General features: G+C 39.2%; 1 protein-coding gene across 1 annotated transcript in view; it reads right to left on the bottom strand.

Moving 5' to 3' along the window:
• The window catches only part of LOC128700221 (organic cation transporter protein-like), a 205704-nt gene that overhangs the window by 148747 nt on the left and 35366 nt on the right, over positions 1-21591 (bottom strand). The window contains exons 3-6 of the mRNA XM_070100826.1: positions 20184-20442; positions 9463-9631; positions 2523-2655; positions 2186-2337 (exon numbers count right to left, since the gene is read on the bottom strand). Of these exons, the coding sequence (XP_069956927.1) occupies positions 2186-2337; positions 2523-2655; positions 9463-9631; positions 20184-20442 (713 nt within the window). The remainder of the gene's footprint in view (positions 1-2185; positions 2338-2522; positions 2656-9462; positions 9632-20183; positions 20443-21591) is intronic.

The raw sequence follows: 21591 nt of genomic DNA, 5'->3' as shown, positions 1-21591 counted from the left end.
TTACAGGCGACAGAAAAGAATAACAGAGCGGCTAAAAGAGGTCAATATATCTGAAATGCGTAGGGAGACACTGGTCAGAGAAATAGCAAGCATCGAACTTAAGCTAAAGGAATCTTATAGGAGTCAGGAATCGCGGGAAGAACTAAAAGCGATAAATGAAATCGAAAGAAACCCAAAGTATTTCTTCTCCTATGCCAAATCAAAGTCAAGAACAACGTCCAATATTGGGCCCCTACTTAAACAAGATGGGTCCTACACAGATGACAGCACGGAAATGAGTGAGCTACTCAAGTCCCAATATGACTCAGTTTTTAGCAAGCCGCTAACCAGCCTGAGAGTCGAAGATCAAAATGAATTTTATATGAGAGAGCCACAGAATTTGGTTAACACAAGCCTTTCCGATGTTATCCTGACGCCAAATGACTTCGAACAGGCGATAAATGACATGCCCATGCACTCTGCCCCAGGGCAAGACTAATGGAACTCCGTGTTCATCAAGAACTGCAAGAAGCCCCTATCACGAGCCTTTTCCATCCTATGGAGATGGAGCATGGACACGGGGATCGTCCCACAGTTACTAAAAACAACAGACATAGTCCCACTCCACAAAGGGGGCAGTAAAGCAACAGCAAAGAACTACAGACCGATAGCACTAACATCCCATATCATAAAAATCTTTGAAAGGGTCCTAAGAAGCAAGATTACCACCCATCTAGAAACCCATCAGTTACACAACCCAGGGCAACATGGGTTTAGAACAGGTCGCTCCTGTCAGTCTCAACTATTGGATCACTACGACAAGGTCCTAAATGCACTAGAAGACAAAAAGAATGCAGATGTAATATATACAGACTTTGCAAAAGCCTTCGACAAATGTGACCATGGCATAATAGCGCACAAAATGCGTGCTAAAGGAATAATAGGAAAAGTTGGTAGATGGATCTATAATTTCCTCACTAACAGAACACAGAGAGTAGTCGTCAACAGAGTAAAGTCCGAGGCAGCTACGGTGAAAAGCTCTGATCCACAAGGCACAGTACTCGCTCCCATCTTGTTCCTCATCCTCATATCCGACATAGACAAGGATGTCAGCCACAGCACCGTGTCTTCCTTTGCAGATGACACCCGAATCTGCATGACAGTGTCTTCCATTGCAGACTCTGCAAGGCTCCAGGCGGACATCAACCGAATCTTTTAGTGGGCTGCAGAAAACAATATGAAGTTCAACGATGAGAAATTTCAATTACTCAGATATGGTAAACACGAGGAAATTAAATCTTCATCAGAGTACAAAACAAATTCTGGCCACAAAATAGAGCGAAACAACAACGTCAAAGACCTGGGAGTGATCATGTCGGAGGATATCACCTTCAACGACCATAACATTGTATCACTCGCATCTGCTAGAAAAATGACAGGATGGATAATGAGAACCTTCAAAACTAGGGAGGCCAAGCCCATGATGACACTCTTCAGGTCACTTGTTCTATCTAGGCTGGAATATTGCTGCACACTAACAGCACCTTTCAAGGCAGGTGAAATTGCTGACCTAGAAAATGTACAGAGAACCTTCAAGGCGCGCATAACGGAGATAAAACACCTCAATTACTGGGAGCGCTTGAGGTTCCTAAAACTGTATTCCCTGGAACGCAGGCGGGAGAGATACATGATTATATACACCTGGAAAATCCTAGAGGGACTAGTACCGAACTTGCACACGAAAATCACTCACTACGAAAGCAAAAGACTTGGCAGACGATGCAACATCCCCCCAATGAAAAGCAGGGGTGTCACTAGCACGTTAAGAGACCGTACAATAAGTGTCAGGGGCCCGAGACTGTTCAACTGCCTCCCAGCATACATAAGGGGGATTACCAACAGACCCCTGGCAGTCTTCAAGCTGGCACTGGACAAGCACCTAAAGTCGGTTCCTGACCAGCCGGGCTGTGGCTCGTACGTTGGTTTGCGTGCAGCCAGCAGCAACAGCCTGGTTGATCAGGCTCTGATCCACCAGGAGACCTGATCACAGACCGGGCCGCGGGGGCGTTGACCCCTGGAACTCTCTCCAGGTAAACTCCAGGTAAACAGTACTGGTTCAGACTTGCTATACAGTAAAGTTCAGACATGCTATACAGTACTGGTTCAGACTTGCTATACAGTACTGGTTCAGACTTGCCATACATACCAGCAGAAGAACAAGTTGAATGATCGAATCCTCATGTTAGGAGTCGTGAGGAGGTCAATCACACTCTTCATGGTTGTACCTTCGTGTTGACATTCCTTCTCCAGGTCTTCCTTGATGTTAGAGACTAACACAGTGTCAGCTGAAGAGGGAACCTGGCAGATATTATTACAAATCTGAGGTGAAAATGAAAGGTTTCTAAATTACAAGAGTCAAATAGTATATAGTATAAACAAATATATTAGCTAAATAAATTACTTCTTATAAAGCAGAATTTAGGCCTCCCAGTATTTTTTTTTTAATATTAGTGATTTGCAATAATTTGTTCAGTATGTATTACCTCCATGTTGTCATCATCACCCAGATGTATCCGAATGTCAACATCATTGACTTTGGCAGCTCTCTCTAAAACTTTCTTGGCCTCGTCATTGCGACCCTGGGAAACTAACCATCGAAAACTCTCCGGCATTAACCTATAGAAACCCAAAATCTTTAAGCAAGTGAAAATAAAATGTAACTAACAGTACCTTATTTAAGACAAAATAAAAAAAATTCCACGGGTGGGGATAGAACCCGCGATCAGATCGTGGGTTCTATCCCCGCCCGTGAGACTTATTATTATATTAGCAAGTGCTAAACCCGTTGAGGCTATACAGCCCCTGGTGAATAACAGTTAATCTCAGGTAATACAAGGAATGTGAAGGTAAGACTGACTTATACTTTATTGAATTAGTTTCTGTAAATTAATACAGAAACATTATTGAGTAAAAGTGTTTTTATTATGACAAGAAAACATTCACATGTTTACTGTTTTGTTTATGATAATAAAAAATTAATTATTCTCCCAACAATTAATACTTTAGATTAATTGGGATAATTACCAGCGATAAAATAATCGCTCCCAGAGATAATGCCTCAGTTTATGTACTAAGAAGGGCAGCACACTCCAGGGCATCAACCTTCCTACTGATAACCCAATCGTAGGGCAGCACACTCCAGGGCATCAACCTTCCTACTGATAACCCAATCGTAGGGCAGCACACTCCAGGGCATCAACCTTCCTACTGATAACCCAATCGTAGGGCAGCACACTCCAGAGCATCAATCATAGGGCAGCACACTCCAGAGCATCAATCATAGGGCAGCACACTCCAGGGCATCAATCGTAGGGCAGTTAATGTTGTAAGAAGCAGAAATTTATGAGGCAATAACGTTATTTCCAGCGGGTTGAAAGTTCAGTGTGCCAGGAACTGAGACTTCTAGCAAGCGTGCTTGATTATTATTGTTATTATTATTATTATTATTATTATTATTATTATTATTATTATTATTATTATTATTATTATTATTATTATTATTATTATTATTATACCCAAGGACACACGATGGTGTGGCTGACTCTAGGTTAATTTCATTCTACTTCCTGTTTGGTGTACTAGTACAACGAGCAGTATTTTATATTATTGTGCCCACGAACAAGTGGGTTCGAGTCCTTGGCTAGTCACAGTGTTGTTGTTGATCAATACCACTTGTTCGTGGGTACAATAATATAAAACACTGCTCGTTGCACTAGTACGCCAAACGGGACTAGAATGAAATTAGCCTAGAGTCACCCACACCAACGTGTGTCTGGGTAGCGAGTACAACATCTAATTCCGCTGGATGCGCTGCTCTTAAGGAGTCTGTGGTCCCGTGGATTAAGGCGTCACGAGTTTTCACCCACCGTGAGGCAGGCCAAAGCAGCGTGGGTTCGAGACCTTGGCTAGTCGCAGTGTTGTTATTAATCAATACCGCTTGTTCGTCGGTACAATTATACATGTATATATATATATATATATATATATATATATATATATATATATATATATATATATATATATATATATATATATATATATATATATATATATATATATATATATATATATATATATATATATATATATATATATATATATATATATATATGTCGTGCCGAATATGTAAAACTGGTCAATTAGCAAGAACTCATTTAAAATTAAGTCCTTTCTGAAATTTTCTCTTACACGTTTAAAGATATATATTTTTAATTAATGTTCATGTAAAAAACTTTAATTTTGCACCAAAAGAATCTTAGAAAACTTACCTAACCATATTATAACGAGAGCAATTTATTTTAGCCTAACCCAACTAAATATATTTTAAATACGTTTACAATAATTTAATACTAAACAAACACAATAAAATATATTTTTTTCGTTAGGTTCAGAATGATTTTGGCAAAATTATTGCATACACAAATTTTCACTTGTCCTATATGGCAAGATGAGCGTTGCTATTTAAGCCAAGATCGCAAATTCTGCCTATTCGGCAAGACATATATATATATATATGTGTATATATAGGTAGTAGGTTGGTAGACAGCAACCACCCAGGGAGGTACTACCGTTCTGCCAAGTGAGTGTAAAACGAAAGCCTGTAATTGTTTTACATGATGGTAGGATTGATGGTGTCTTTTGTCTGTCTCATAAATATGCAAAATTACTGATACATCTTGCTACTTCTACTTACACTTAGGTCACACTACACATACATGTACACGTTTATTTATACACACTCATCTGAGTTTTCTTTGATTTTATCTTAATAGTTCTTGTTCTTATTACTTTCCCTTTTATATCCATGGGGAAGTGGAATAAGAATCTCTCCTCAGTAACTCATACGTGTTGTAAAAGTCAACTAAAATGCCGGGAACAATGGGCTAGCAACCCCTTTTCCTGTAAAAATTACTAAAAAGAATAATAAGAAGAAAATTGTCAAAGTGGGAAGTCTGAATGTGCGTGGATGTTGTGCGAGTAACAAGAAAGAGATGATTATGGATGTTATGAATGAGAAGAAGCTGAATGTCCTGGCTTTAAGTGAAACAAAGATGAAAAGGGTGGGAGAGTTTCAGTGGAGAGGAATAAATGGGATTAGGTCAGGGGTTTCAAACAGAGTTAGAGCAAAAGAAGGAGTAACAATAATGTTGAAGGATAAGCTATGGCAGGAAAAGAGGGACTATAAATGTAGTAAATCAAGGATTATGTGGAGTAAAATAAAGGTTGGATGTGAAAAGTGGGTTATAGTAAGCGTATATGTACCTGGAGAAAAGAAAAGAGTAGAGGAGAGAGAGAGATTTTGGGAAATGTTGAGTGAATCCGTGGGGAGTTTTGAGCCAAGTGTGAGAGTTCTTGTGGTGGGGAATTTCAATGCTAAAGTAGATAAAAATGTTGTGGAGGGAGTAGTAGGTAAATCTGGGGTGTCAAAGGTAAATGAAAATGGGGAGCCTTTAATTGAGCTATGTGTAGAAAGAAGTGTGGTAATAAGAAATACATATTTTATGAAAAAGAGGATAAATAAATATACAAGGTATGATATAGCACATAATGAAAGTAGTTTATCAGATTATGTATTGTTGGATAAAAGGTTGATGGGTAGGCTCCAGGATGTACACGTTTATAGAGGGGCACCTGATATATCGGATCATTATTTAGTTGTAGCTACAGTTAGAGTAAGAGGTAGATGGGAAAAGAGGAAAATGACAACAACAAGTAAGAGGGATGTGAAAGTGTATAAACTATAGGAGGAGGAAGTTCGGGTGAGATATAAGCAATTATTGGCAGAAAGGTGGGCTGGAGCAAGTACGAGTGGTGGGGGGGATTTGAAGAGGGTTGGAATAGTTTTAAAAATGCAGTATTAGAATGTGGGGCAGAAGTTTGTGGTTATAGGAGGGTGGGAGCAGGAGGAAAGAGGAGTGATTGGTTGAATGATGAAGTAAGGGTGTGATAAAAGAGAAAAAGTTAGCTTATGAGAGGTTTGTACAAAGCAGAAGTGTTATACAAAGAGTAGAATATATGGAGAGTAAAAGAAAAGTGAAAAGAGTGGTGAGAGAGTGCAAAAGGAGAGCAGATGAAAGAGTGGAAGAGGCACTGTCAAGAAATTTGAATGAAAATAATAAAAAAATTTGGAGCGATTTAAACAAGTTAAGAAAGCCTAGGGAACGAATGGATATGTCAATTAAAAACAGAGTAGGGGAGTTAGTAGATGGGTAGATGGCGAGAATATTTTGAGGAACTTTTAAATGTTGACGAAGAATGGGAGGCGGTAATTTCATGCACTGGCCAGGGGGGTATACCATCTTTTAGGAGTGAAGAAGAGCAGAATGTAAGTGTGGTGGAGGTGCATGATGCATTATGTAGAATGAAAGGGGGTAAAGCAGCTGGAACTGACAGGATCATGACAGAAATGTTAAAAGCAGGGAGGAATATAGTGTTGGAGTGGTTGGTATTTTTGTTTAATAAATATATGAAAGAGGGAAATGTACCTAGGGATTGGCGGAGAGCATGTATAGTCCCTTTATATAAAGGGAAGGAAGACAAAAGAGACTGTAAAAATTATAGAGGAATAAGTTTACTGAGCATACCAGGAAAAGTGTACGGTAGGGTTATTATTGAAAGAAATAGAGGCAAGACAGAATGTAGGATTGCGAATGAGCAAGGAGGTTTCAGAGTGGGTAGAGGATGTGTAGATCAAGTGTTTACATTGTAGCATATATTTGAATAGTATTTAGATAAAGGTAGGGAAGTTTTTATTGCATTTATGGATTTAGAAAAGGCATATGATAGAGTGAACAGAGGAGCAATGTGGCAGATGTTGTAAGTATATGGAAAATGCAAGTATATGGAATGGTAAGTTACTAAATGTTGTGAAGTTTTTATGAGGACAGTTAGGCTCAGGTTAGGGTGTGTAGAAGAGAGGGAGACTACTTCCCGGTAAAAGTAGGTCTTAGACAGGGATGTGTAATGTTACCATGGTTATTTAATATATTTATAGATGGGGTTGTAAAAGAAGTAAATGCTAGGGTGTTCGGGAGAAGGGTGGGATTAAATTATGTGGAATCAAATACAAAATGGGAATTGACACAGTAACTTTTTGCTGATGATACTGTGCTTATGGGAGATTCTAAAGAAAAATTGGAAAGGTTAGTGGATGAGTTTGGGAATGTGTGTAAAGGTAGATAGCTGAAAGTGAACATAGAAATGAGTAAGGTGTTGAGGGTATTAAATGATTTAGATAAAGAAAAATTGGATATCAAACTGGGGAGGAGGAGTATGGAAGAAGTGAATGTTTTCAGATACTTGGGAGTTGACGTGTCGGCGGATGGATTTATGAAGGATGAGGTTAATCGTAGAATTGATGAAGGAAAAAAGGCGAGTGGTACGTTGAGGTATACGTGAAGACAAAAAATGTTATCTATGGAGGCAAAGAAGGGAATGCATGAAAGTATAGTAGTACCAACACTCTTATATGGGTGTGAAGCTTGGGTGGTAAATGCTGCAGCGAGGAGGTGGTTGGAGGCAGTGGAGATGTCCTGTCTAAGGCCAATGCGTTGTGTGAATATTATGCAGAAAACTCGGAGTGTGGAAATTAGGAGAAGGTGTGGAGTTAATAAAAGTATTAGTCAGAGGGCTGAAGAGGGGTTGTTGAGGTGGTTTAGTTATTTAGAGAGAATGGATCAACGTAGAATGACATGGAGAGCGTATAAATCTGTAGGAGAAGGAAGGTGGGGTAGGGGTCGTCCTCGAAAAGGTTGGAGGGAGGGGATAAAGGAGGTTTTGTTGGCGAGGGGCTTGGGCTTCCTGCAAGCGTGCGTGAGCATGCTAGATAGGAGTGAATGGAGACGAATGGTATTTGGGACCTGACGATCTGTTGGAGTGTGAGCAGGTTAATATTTAGTGAAGGGATTCAGGGAAATCGGTTATTTTTATATAGCCAGACTTGAGTCCTGGAAATGGTAAGCACTATGCCTGCACTCTAAAGGAGGGGTTTGGGATATTGGCAGTTTGAAGTGATATGTTTTGTATCTTTAATTTACCTACTAGTCCCTCCACAACATTTTTAACCACTTTAGCATTGAAATCCCCAACCACAAGTACTCTCACACTTGGTGCAGAACCCCCCATGCTTTCACTCAACATTTCCCAAAATCTTTCTCTCTCCTCTATACTTCTCTCTTCTCCAGGTGCATATATGCTTACTATAACCCACTTTTCACATCCAGCCATTATATATATATATATATATATATATATATATATATATATATATATATATATATATATATATATATATATATATATATATATATATATATATATATATGTGTGTGTGTGTGTGTGTGTGTGTGTGTGTGTGTCGTGCCGAATAGGCAGAACTTGCGATCTTGGCTTAAATAGCAGCGTTCATCTTGCCATATTGGACAAGTGAAAATTTGTGTATGCAATAATTTCGCCAAAATCATTCTGAACCTAACGAAAAAAATATATTTGATTGTGTTTGTTTAGTACTAAATTATTGTAAACGTATTTAAAATATATTTAGTTGGGTTAGGCTAAAATAAATTGCGCTTCTTATAATAAGGTTAGGTAAATTTTCTAAGATTATTTTGGTGCAAAATTAAAAATTTTTACATTAACATTAATGAAAAAAATATATCTTTAAACGTATAAGAGAAAATTTCAGAAAGGATTTAATTTTAAATGAGTTCTTGCTAACTGACCAGTTTTACATATTCGGCACGACATATATATATATATATATATATATATATATATATATATATATATATATATATATATATATATATATATATATATATATATATATATATATATATACAATAAGATCACAGTAAACAGGTGATTTCAGAATATGCAAAACAGCCACTCTGAAAGAATAGAGAAATTCCAAGCGCTTTCGTGACTACTCACATTATTAAGGAACTATGAAAGTAAAGCACCCAAGGAAGCTATATAAGGGGTCGGGCCAACACCTCTGATAGTGAGGTGTTGGCCAGACCCCTTATATAGCTTCCTTGGATGCTTTACTTTCATAGTTCCTTGATAATGTGAGTAGTCACGAAAGCGCTTGGAATTTCTCTATTCTTTCAGAGTGGCTGCTTTGCATATATATATATTTTTATATTATATATATATATATATATATATATATATATATATATATATATATATATATATATATATATATATATATATATATATATATATATATATATATATATATATATATATACATCACTGAATTTTTCCTATATAGCAATAATACCCTTTCCGAATTAGCAGAGTGAAAATATATTTTTGCTATAAATCTCCATAAAACGATCTGACCCTAACGGAAAAATATAATTTACTTTATGAAATTAATTTAAAGTGACCTATGCTATATATAACAGAAGTTCTTACCAAATGTAAGTAACAAGGATGAAAGCAGGAGCAGAGACAGCAACTTGTAGCCAACGCCAGTCCCTGATGAAGACTGCCAGCACCCCAGCCATGGCCTCACCAACAGCAAATGGTACTTCAATGAAGATCCCACAAAATGTGCGCCATTTAGTTCCAGTAAATTCTATTGCTGTAAAAAACAGAAAAAAAAATTAAACTACATCAATTTATAAGTATTTCTTGCTTACATTGTATTAATTTGATATATGAAGATGGATTTTAACCCTTTTATCTCAAATACAACGCTTAAATTCAGCTGCGGATTTTCATTGAGCATATATTGCCCATGCTTTTTTGGGGGGGATTTAAGTAAATATACACTGAAAAAGGAGGAAACTATATTCCAAACACATGATACAAAAAAATGTAATCTGAGCATCACTGTTATTTCTGTCAAGAAACCCACAAGTTAGAAACATGTGAAGTAAAAGGACACAAGTGCAACTAACGTGAAATTTTGTGGCAATGTTTCGCTCTCCAGGAGCTTTTTTCAAGCTCGCTTGAAAAAGCACTTTCTCTAATTTCTTGACGGGCTTGACCCTGTGTGGGTTCAAACTGGTGCTGCATACTCCAGTATGGGCCTGACGTACACAGTGTACAGTGTCTTGAACGATTCCTTACTAAGGTATCGGAACGCTATTCTCAGGTTTGCCAGGCGCCCATGTGCTGCAGCAGTTATCTGGTTGATTGTGTGCTTCCGGAGACATGCTCGGTGTTATACCCACCCCAAGATCTTTCTCCTTGAGTGAGGTTTGCAGTCTTTGGCCACCTAGCCTAAACTCCATCTGCGGTCTTCTTTACCCTTCCCCAATCTTTATGACTTTGCATTTGGCAGGGTTCAATTCGAGAAGTCAGTTGCTGTACCAGATGTCCAGCCTGTCCAGGTCTCTTTGAAGTCCTGCCTGATCCTCATCTGATTTAATTCTCCTCATTAACTTCACATTATCGGCGAGCAGTGACACTTCTGAGTCTAACCCTTCCATCATGTCATTCACATATACCAGAAATAGCACTGGTCCTAGGACTGACCCCTGTGGGACCCCGCTCGTCACAGGTGCCCAGTGTGATACCTCATCACATACCATGACTCGTTGTTGCCTCCCTGTCAGATATTCTCCGATCCATTGCAGTACCCGTCCGGTTATACGTGCCTGATCCTCTAGCTTCTGCACCAATCCCCTGTGAAGAACTGCGTCAAAGAGCTTCTTGCAGTCCAAGAAGATGCAATCAACCCACCCCTCTCTTTTGTGTCTTACTTCTGTTACTTTATCATAAAACTCCAGAAGGTTTGTGACACAGGATTTGCCTTCCACAAATCCGTGTTGGTTAGTGTTTGCACTCTTGTTCTGTTCCAGTTGTTTCACCACTCTCCTCCTGATAATCTTCTCCATTACTTTGCATACTATGAACGTCAGTGACACTGGTCTGTAGTTAGGTCCTTCTTTTCTGTCTCCTTTTTTTTAAATATGGGTACTACATTTGCCATCTTCCATACCTCAGGTAGTTGTTCATTTTCAAGGGATGTGTTGAAGATTTTGGTTAGTGACACACACAGCATTTCTGCTCCCTCTCTAAGGTCCCATGGGGAGATATCTGGTCCCATTGCCTTTGATTAATCAAGGTCCTTTAGCAGCTTTTTCACCTCCTCCTCAGTTGTATATCATTTAACACTTGTTGGTATATTCCTTGTTGGCGTCCCCCTCTGTTCTGTCCACCCAGAGGCCTTCCTGGCTCCACTGTAAATACTTCCTTAAATCTCTTGTTGAGCTCGTCACATACCTCTTGATCACTTCTGGTGAGTTCCCCACCTTCTTTACTCAGCCTGATCACCTGGTTTTTGACTGTTGTCTTCCTCCTAATGTGGCTATACAGCAGTTTTGGGTCAGACTTGGCTTTCGATGCTATGTCGTTTTCGTACTGTCGCTGGGCCTCCCTCCTTATTTGTGCATACTCATTTCTGGCTCTTTGACTAGTCTCTCTATTTTCCTGGGTCCTTTGCCTCCTATATCTTTTCCATTCTCTGTTTTTGCCTTCCTACACCTTTGGGTAAACCAAGGACTCTCTTTAGTCTTCCCATTATTTCTATTTCCCTTTAGGACAAACCTTTCCTCTGCATCCCTTCATTTTGTTGTTATATATTCCATCATTTCATTTACTGAATTTCCTGCCAATTCTCTGTCCCACTGAACCTCCTGCAGGAAGTTCCTCATAACTGTGTAGTCACCTTTTTTTATAGTTTGGCTTTTCCCATCCAATTCCTGTTATGCTCCCTACTTGCAATTCTACTATGTATTCAAAACACAGAACCATGTGATCAGTAGCTCCGAGGGGCCTCTCATATGTGATGTCCTTGATGTCTGAACTGCTCAGAGTGAACAGAAGGTCCAGTCTTGCTGGTTCATCCTTCCCTCTCTCTCTGGTAGTGTCCTTAACATGTTGATGCATAAGGTTTTCCAGTACCACGTCCATCATCTTGGCTCTCCATGCTTCAGGACCCCCGTGTGGCTCCAGTTTTTCCCAATCGATCTCCCTGTGGTTGAAATCTCCCATAACCAGCAACTTTGCTCTGCTCGAGTGAGCTCTTCTTGCCACCTCGGCCAGTGTGCCTACCATTGCTCTGTTGCTCTCTGCATATTCCTCTCTTAGCCTGCAGTTCGGTGGTGGATTATACATCACTGCAATGACTACCTTATGTTCCCCAGACTGAAGTATACCTACTGTGTATCTCAGTAGTACCGGTTACCAGTAACCAGTTACCAGTAGATGACTCACTACCAACCGTCTGTGTGAATCACTGACTGTTATTCACGTTGCTGCTGACCATAGCATGTTTTTGAACACCGCTCACCCTCTAGGCAGTGGTGGGTCAGTCTGAGATAGAGAGCAGAGAGAGGCAGGGCGGCTGATGGTGCTTCCCATACTTTCCATTACAATTATACGTACTAACCAGCCTACGTGAGTGTTTTTCATATTTCTTTGAACAAATTCACGCTTAGTGTAATTTTAATTTCTTTTTAACGTAAACTGTTTTCTTTTTCTCTGTTTGAGTAAATTGTTTTGTTTAATTTACAATTAAGAGTTAAAGTGTTCAGTTTTTCTTCATATTTTTATTTTTATTATTTAACCAAAATTTTCCCAGTGTAACTTTATTACTGCAGTGATTATTTCTGCACCTTATTTTGTTGCACTTGTTCTGCAGTGAATTATTTTGTTGCAGTTGTTCTGCAGTGAATTATTTTGTTGCACTTGTTCTGCAGTGAATTATTTTGTTGCACTTGTTCTGCAGTGAATTATTTTGTTGCACTTGTTCTGCAGTGAATTATTTTGTTGCACTTGTTCTGCAGTGAATTATTTTGTTGCACTTGTTCTGCAGTGAATTATTTTCTTTTATTGATATTTTTACCCATTATTATTCTCAGTTCATTACTGTTCGAGTCTCCTGTTTTTCATTTTATTATTTTTCCTCATATTGTCTTTGTATTATATTTTAATTTTGTTTATGAACTCTTAGAAAATATTTAAATTTCCCAGTTATCTCTCTTTGCATACAATTTAGTGATTTTATTTTATACTTTTTACATTGATTTACAGTTTTATTAGTTAATTTCTTTATTAGCAAGAGTAAGACAGCTCATTTTGCATTTAATTCAGCCTCCAGTAATATTTTTACTTGTAAATTTCAATGTATATTTTTATCTTGTCCAGCAGTCCCTTACATTGGGTTGTCCTTCCTCTTGCAGTGTATCTTAGACATTTTTTTATTACTTCTGCAGAATTAGTTACATCTCTTTTATTTTAATTTTAGTATTTTGTATCATTTTTATTATTCATTATTTTTGCCTTGTTTGTTTTTGTGCAACTTCTTTGCCATTATGCCTCACATACCTTCAAGTGATAATTTAGTGAATGGCGACACTCAGACCTCTCAGGCTACTGCTGCTTCTGTCATCAGTCCTAGTTTCTTATCGACTGACAGACTGTCCCAGTCACTTTCGAATGCTCACTTAGTGTACCATGCCGGTCCAAGTAAACATGAATCAATCCACAGTCCTAATATTCCCTTACTGACTGAAAGACAATATCTAGCTCTTAGACAATGTGTTTGTTCTCACAGCTTGTATCTGAGACTTGTTAAAGTGCTGCAGAATGTGAAGTTCAGATTAAGTTCCTCTGTGAATTACCTATTAACGTAGCCGAGCGGTCCGGCACTAGTAACACTGTCACTCCTGTCTGGAATCCAGCCACAATATCGTGCAGAGGAACCTCAGACAACCCTGGATACTGAGACTACTATCCCTGCAATGGCGACTTGTTCAAGTAGTCGTTCCTTCCAGGGGACGCTTTGTGAAGAACGTTACTTGTAATGAGTTATGCCATCTCTTGCTGATGTCACAAGCCGTTGCAGAAAGACGTTTCTGTGGTTAGTGTACTCACTCGAGTGTTGCTGTTGTTCCTTGTGTTCCAGATGGTGAAACTATCCTCGTTGACAGTAATCCGTGTAATGTAAAAAGTTGTTTCTCGAGTAACCTTCACACGTTGTTAACGTTCGTAAGTGTAGTCTCCTTATAGTTGATACCTCTTGTCACTGTGTGCGACTCAGAATGAATACCAGTATTGTCGACCGTGTTCATTTCTTTTCCCCTGTGCTTGCAGTGAGAGATAGATCCGTTTTCTCGCTTGCTCATATTGCGTGTTTGCGCTATTTTTTTCAACCGGGGAGAATCATCCACTCCACCGAGTTTGTTCATTCCTCCAATAAGAACGAACAGATCCCATGTGGTCTGGTGTGATTCGATTTCTGCTCCAGGAAGATCTTATTCTGACTGTGAAGCCACCAGCACCCATCAGTGACTTTGTCATGAACCAAGAATTACTGTATCGAACAGCCGAGTTGGGTACTCCTAGCAGAAGAGTATACCAGTTAGTAATTCCACAGTCACTAGTGAATGTAGCCTTACAGCTAGTTCACGATGTACCAGGTGTTGCACACCCTGGTATGGATCGTTCAGTAAAACAAGCCAGATTGAAATACTTTTGGCCTCGTATGGCAACTGATATTTCTGAGTATGTTAAGAAATGTAGTGTCTGCATGCAACATAAAGGTAATGCTAATGGTCCTAATCCAATCCAAGTGTATCCAACTACTAGCGAACCGTGGGAAAGAGTTGCGCTAGATTTGTTAACTAATTTCCAATGTTCCCTCCAGGGCAACAAACATCTGTGTGGTATAGTAGACAATTTCACCAGATATTGTGAGTTAGTCCCTATTGCAGATAAGACTGCCGAGACAGTAGCTAAAGCGTTTAAAGAACGCATTATCTGCAGGCATACCACCCCTAAGTCCCTAGTAAGAGATAATGGAGGTGAATTCTGTAATGAGATTCTTGAAAATTTGTGTACCTTGTACAAGATCTCTAAATCCACCATTGTTCCTCATCATCCTGCCAGCAATGGGTTAGCGGACGAACCAATAAGAAAGTACTAGATGTCTTGAGAGCCACTATCAACCCCAATAGTGAAACTTGGGATGGAGTTATACCTGATGTTCAATGTGCCATAAATTCTGCTTACAATGTTTTGTGTAGGTGACACTCCACATTATGCACTGTACGGTGTAAATAAACGCATGCCTTATGAATTGCTATATTCTAATCCGAAACCTAATTACAACCCTGATGATTTCATAGCAACTCGTACCAGCCTAGCTCAAAGCGTCTTTTGAAGAATCCGTGAAACACTTCATAAATCAACAGCAGAATTTACAAGAGTCGCAAACACTCGAGCAAAGCCGTCCAAAATCAAAGTAGATTCGAGAGTTATGCTGACTAACTTTAACAAAACGTTTGCAATGCCTAAGCTTGATCAAAAGTTTGTTGGTCCTCATCGAGTAGTTGAACATATCACTGGTAATAAGTATAAGGTTAGAGAAATTAGTACTGGTCAGTATAAAGAATCGCATTTAGATCACATGAAGTTAGTATGTGATGATAATGATGTTCCAACCCAGACTAATGTGACAGACTCTGACAATCCTTCTGATCCTGTACTCTCTACCTCTAATACTCAGTCAGACGATCAACCTGAATGTCGTTATTCCCTACGTACATGACAGGTATTGAGAAATCCTCAAGTATCATTTGTAACTACCAATTCAGATTTGCCTCAAATACGGCATAAGTTAGCCAGTGCAACAGAGTTTGATTCTCCCAGAGATGACACCCATTCTGCATATGTCAATCTCACCCTAGCAGAGTTGGGGTTAAATGTAAATAACCTGTATAGATAAATAATTACAGCATCAACTTATCAGTATTCAAGAACTTTTTTTTTGTGTTCACGTTCTCTCCAAATTCTGAGATTTAACAGTCTAGATTTGAGTGCACCAAGTCTGCCTTTCTGTTAAACACTTCTTTCTTTGTATATATTTCTTCCTCAGAATCTGTAGATCACATGAATACAGATCGATCGATCAAAAAAAAAAAATTTTTTTATCACTTCTATTGTGTAATCCCAATGTTGACTTTCATTCGATGAGTTGTGCTATATCATACCTTGTAATGTATTACAGTTTCATTACAGTAAGTTTCATTATAATCAATTACATAAGCTTCCATTTCAATATTCTACTTATGTATGTTATAATGTTCAATTGTTGTGTACTTTGACATTGTATAGAATCAGCCCAAGCCGTACACCTGCCGTCTCTAATTAGCTGTATGTCGGGATAACATACGTTAGCGTCGCCGAGCTCTCAGTAGTACCAGTTACCAGTAACCAGTTACCAGTAGATGACTCACTACCAACTGTCTATGTGAATCTCTGGCTGTTATTCACGTTGCTGCTGACCATAGCATGTTTTTGAAAACCTCTCACCCTCTAGGCACTGGTGAGTCTGTCTGAGATAGAGAGCAGAGAGAGGCAGGGCGGCTGATGGTGCTTCCCATACTTTCCGTTATAATTATATGTTCTAACCAGCCTATGTGAGTGTTTTTACCCCATCCACGTTATCAAACCCACATGACATGTAGTCCATTCCTCCAGTCTCGTCCATGCCTTCCAGTTCCTCAAATCTGCATCGGTCTTTTATGAGCAGCACAACCCCTCCTCCCCCTCTGCTCTTTCTATTTTTCCTTAGGATATGATATCCTGGTGGGAAGATTGCATCTGGTATTGTCTCAGTGAGTTTTGTTTCTGTGACTGCTATGATGTCTGGGGACTTCTCATTGATTCTTTTATGCCACTCCTCATATTTATTCGTTATTCCATCCACATTCATGTACCAAACCTTCAACTTCTTTTCTAATATTGTGATCCTGGGAGAAGATTAGGGTTGGGGGATTGGGAGCCCTGGTGGGTGCCTACAGAGGGTTGTGGTGGGGGTGGGGCAGTGTTCCCATGGGGGGGTTGCTGTATGGGTGGGGTTTGTGGTGTAGGGGGTAGGGGCAGAGGGATCAGTGTGTGAGTGTCGGTTTAGATTACTCAGTTGCCTTGGGGTTGTCATGGTTGGAGTCCTTCTGGGGGTGTTTCTGGAGGGTGTGTTTGCCCTTCCACTTGCATCTGGGCTTTTCTGCTCATCTTTGTCATTTCCTCTCGTTCCTCCTTTCGTTTTTGTGCTCTCTTTTTCAGTATCAACCTTTCCTCTTGTGTTCTGTCTCATTTGAGGTACATACTCTGGTACTCTTGTTTGTCTCTCAGTCGTGCTTTCTCCTACAGAATCATGGTTCTAGTTGATGCTGCCTTGAAAATTATTTTGAGAGGCCGTTTCTGTCCCCTTGCAAACCACCCAATTCTCCAAAAAATTGTCACCTGGGTCATGTCGCCCTCACCCATTGCTTTCATGATACCTTCAATAACTTTTTTCTCCTCCTGTTTCCTTTCATCATAAGTTTCCCTTTCAACTTCCTGTAGCCCATAGACAAAAACTGATCTCGCCCTTTCATCCTCCCACTGTGTCTCCCATTGCGTCCTCTCAGATGTTTTAGTTCCTTCCAATAGAGCGTTCCTTCCTTCAAGCCCTTCCCTGGCTGAGGCCCCTATGCCCAGTGGACTGTCTTTCCTGCTGAGCTGTTCCAGGCCCCAGCAGGTGTCTGTTAGAATCTTTGCATGTTTCATAGCCTCTTCATTATCTTCAGACTTCTCATTTGTTCCTAGTGTGCTCATCTTTGCCTTGGCCCCATATGGGTCTGGTAGGGCCCTTGTATGTGGTATACCATCTATGCTCCCTCCAGGCCCCTTGTCTGTGCCTGATGCAGAAGTTCCTAATTATAAAAGGGAGTAGGTCCTTCAACCCTCATGTTTTCACTTTGATGGTGAGAACAGTGATGATGATGATAAATAACAGTGCAACAATATGGTGAAGAAAATGCATATTTCCATTGATTTGGAAGCATCTGAATTCCGTTAATTTTTTAAATAGTCCAGGTACTGAATGATGGCCTATGAGGAGACAGAATCATGGCACACTTGATTTATATTCCGTCATTTTTCAAGCAATGATGTTCATTAATAATTACAACCATGATTGTACTCCACTGTTTTTTTTTTTTATAAGGAAAAACAAACAGGGTTGATGGATTGCATTATAATAATTAATTGTTATAATTTAAAACTGGCAAACACGTCGACTACAATCCCTTACATGATAAACATTTAAATAACATTGTCTCAAACTATTTTGTGGTCAGAGTCTCAGTAACTGGTTCATGGACTTAATCATCCGTTATTTTCTTCCTCCTCAGGAGAGGTTCCTTAAAAAAAAAAAGGAACCATAACACGGGTGGGGTTAGAACTCTCGATCAGAGAGTCACAAAACTCCAGACCGACGCGCTAGCCACTGGCTAGTGCGTCGGTCTGGAGTTTTGTGACTCTCTGATCGCGGATTCTAACCCCACCCGTGGTATGGTTTGCTTGCATTCGTGTCATTACAATTTCGTGGGTCGAGAACTTCCTTGCCAGCGAGGAGCTCAAGACCCAAGGAACCGAACAAGTTTTACTCCTTGTGTCAAATATGATTCTCTCATTATATTGGTGTTTCATGAACCCCCTACGGTTTTAGCGCTTCCCTCTGGGTAAAATAAATTAACTAACTTCAAAACATCGTGATCCGTAGAAGCTGCCTTGCTCTCAGAAGTCGCTGCCTCATCAGTGGATGAATACAAGTTACTATCTCTTTCATCTCCATTAAATCACACTGTCCGAGACTTGAAAGAATTTTTGGGTAGACTCCCATTTTCTTTCTTTTTAAATCGTCGTACAAACTCCTGAATAACTATCATATTAGATCACTATTTTGATTGTTTTTCTCCTTAACTCAGACTACGAAGTCTTTCCATGACCTTCAGTAAACTGATATTTTAGTGCCTTAACACAGTAAACATGATGTACACTGAAGTGTAGTTCACATCTAGAACTCTGGAAAAAGTTCGTGGTGTCCCACCATTGCTGATCCTCGTAACTTGTTTTGCTCCTTGTAACTCCCAGGGCCCGAAAAATATATACCTGGAGTTTACCTGGAGAGGGTTTCGGGGGTCAACGCCCCTGCGGCTCGGTCTGAGGCCAGGCCTCATGGTGGATCAGGGTCTGATCAACCAGGCTGTTACTGCTGGCCACACGCAAACTGACATACGAACCACAGTCCGACTGGTCAGGTAGTGACTGTAGGTGCCTGTCCAGCGCCTGCTTGAAGACAGCCAGGGGTCTAATGGTAATCCCCTTCATGTATGCTGGGAAGCAGTTGAACAGTCTTGGGCCCCGAGATTCTTCACAGTTTTCAAGCACGGTATTTTTTCCCAGTTGGTGCATGTGTAAAAAATCTGTCAGGATAAGTGAACGAATGACAACTACCCTACCTTCCGTATTACCTTCCTCTCTCACTGATAACCCTTTAACATTAATATATTCAAATTCAAATTCAAATTCAAAGTTTATTCTCTATAAGGATTACAATGCTGAGTTTACAGAATTTGGTTATTGTGTGGTTTACATGTAGTTAAATAATGATTACAGAGTGTACCACTAGAACGCTTAGCATGGCTAGGCATTTCGGGCAGACTTAGTTTAATTCTTAATTTTAAAATATTACAAATTATGAGGTAAGTTGGTATTATGGCTAAGTGACTAAATACTAGTTTGTGAGTTTAGCAATGTGAATGCTTTTGTTTTGGCACAGTACATAGTTTCAGTACTGGAGTATCATAGGATTCACTATTTTAAGATTGAGATTAATATTTCTGTTTATGGTCAAATGGGTGAGTGAGTGTAAGTGTGAACCACCAGGTGGTATTCGTGCAGTTAGTTGATGGGGTGTATCAGGGAGATAAAATGTTTTCTAATGGTAGTTTTGAAGGTGATGAATGTGTCTGCAGTTCTACTTATATACGGAATCGAAAAACCGATAAGTGAAAGCCATTATTTACAATACCAGGCAATGTGATTTAATAATTCATCAAATACTGCAAATAAAGAACGTATTCTGACATAATTAGCATTGTAATTAATTTTATAAATGCTCCGAAATCGAGCAGTGTTGGAAACCTTTGTCAATAATAAAAAGGCAAATAAAAGGGAAATGAGAAAAAAAAAGCAGATCTTCACAAACATTTAGGAAATTACTGACAACTGAAAAAAAATATATTTGTGAAATGTTTACAAGAATGGCTAAGGAAAAAAGAGCAAGTATTTACCCTGGACAAACGTGATCTGGAAGAGTCCAATACCTCCAGCACCAGTGAAGAAACGCATGATCAGGAACATACAGTAGTTAGGTGACACTGCACTCAGAATCCCTCCAGTACCAATCAGAAGTGCTGAAAGCAACATTCCCTTTTTTCTTCCAAAGCGATCAGAAAAATCACCGATAACAATTGCTCCGATTAACATACCAGCCATGTACACTGAGACGGCAAGAGGACCAAGCCAAGTTCTCTCACATGTTAAGTCAAACTGTGGGAATAACAAATATTAAATAATTATTAACAGAATAACAATGATAACAAAATACAGTAAGTTCATCCTGAATTAACAGAGAAAATTACATCTTGATGATACATATATTAACGTGAGTTAACATGATACAGTAGGACTCGAGATCTCCAACATATATTAACGTGAGTTAACATGATACAGTAGGACTCGAGATCTCCAACATACACTTGGACCCAATCATGATAATAAAATGTGGTGTTTCATAAAGTCTCAACAGAGAAAAATAACCGAAAAAATTGGCTTAAATTAACATTCAGATATATTTAGTAGTTCACAATAAGCATGATGTGCACTTCAGTGTAGATCACAATAAGCATGATGTGCACTTCAGTGTAGTTCACAATAAGCATGATGTGCACTTGTTACGACTTTGATGTCGTAACTTAAATAAAATATTCCTAGCTCCTAAAGGCTGCTTACACTGCTGTCTAGGGGTTGTAAAATTACTCTGAAAGCACAGCGAACCTCGTGCCGGCATGTACTCATACAAATTAAGTATGAGTGCAGATAATTAATATAGTATATGGAAGGACAAACAAACTCACCTATACAAAAATATATATAATATTAACAGTAACTTATATACAACTTACAATCTACTCCAAGAAAACCACCACACTACAGTTCACATTAACTCACTAGTACATTGCTACTATTGAATTGAACAAAATAAATGAACATTTATGAACGGGGTGGTTCCAAGACACCCCCCTTTCTGCAGGCTACATAGCCTACAGTGGAAACGTTAAATACTCTCCAAAACACAGGCCCCTCTATACTAGGGCTTTACAAATAAATATGAGAGCACTTAAACACAAACATCTATAGTATACACTACAAAAATTACCGCCTAAACATGATGACTTCACCTCCGTCACCACCCGAGTCGGACAGAACTAAACACACCTCACCTGCTCCTGTCTCCTAGCCGGGAATAATATGCGTTCGGATTCGTATCCGGAAAATGATGTATGTACACTGAAGTGTAACACACTTCAGTGTACATCACAATATGTTTCATGTGCACTTCAGGGTAGTTCACAATAAGCATGATGTGCACTTCAGTGTAGTTCACAATAAGCATGATGTGCACTTCAGTGTAGTTCA

Source organism: Cherax quadricarinatus, chromosome 74 (genome assembly GCF_038502225.1).
Source record: "Cherax quadricarinatus isolate ZL_2023a chromosome 74, ASM3850222v1, whole genome shotgun sequence".
Taxonomy (NCBI): Eukaryota; Metazoa; Arthropoda; class Malacostraca; order Decapoda; family Parastacidae; genus Cherax; species Cherax quadricarinatus.
Note: the sequence above shows the minus strand (reverse complement) of the source record. Positions and strands in the feature narration are given on the sequence as shown.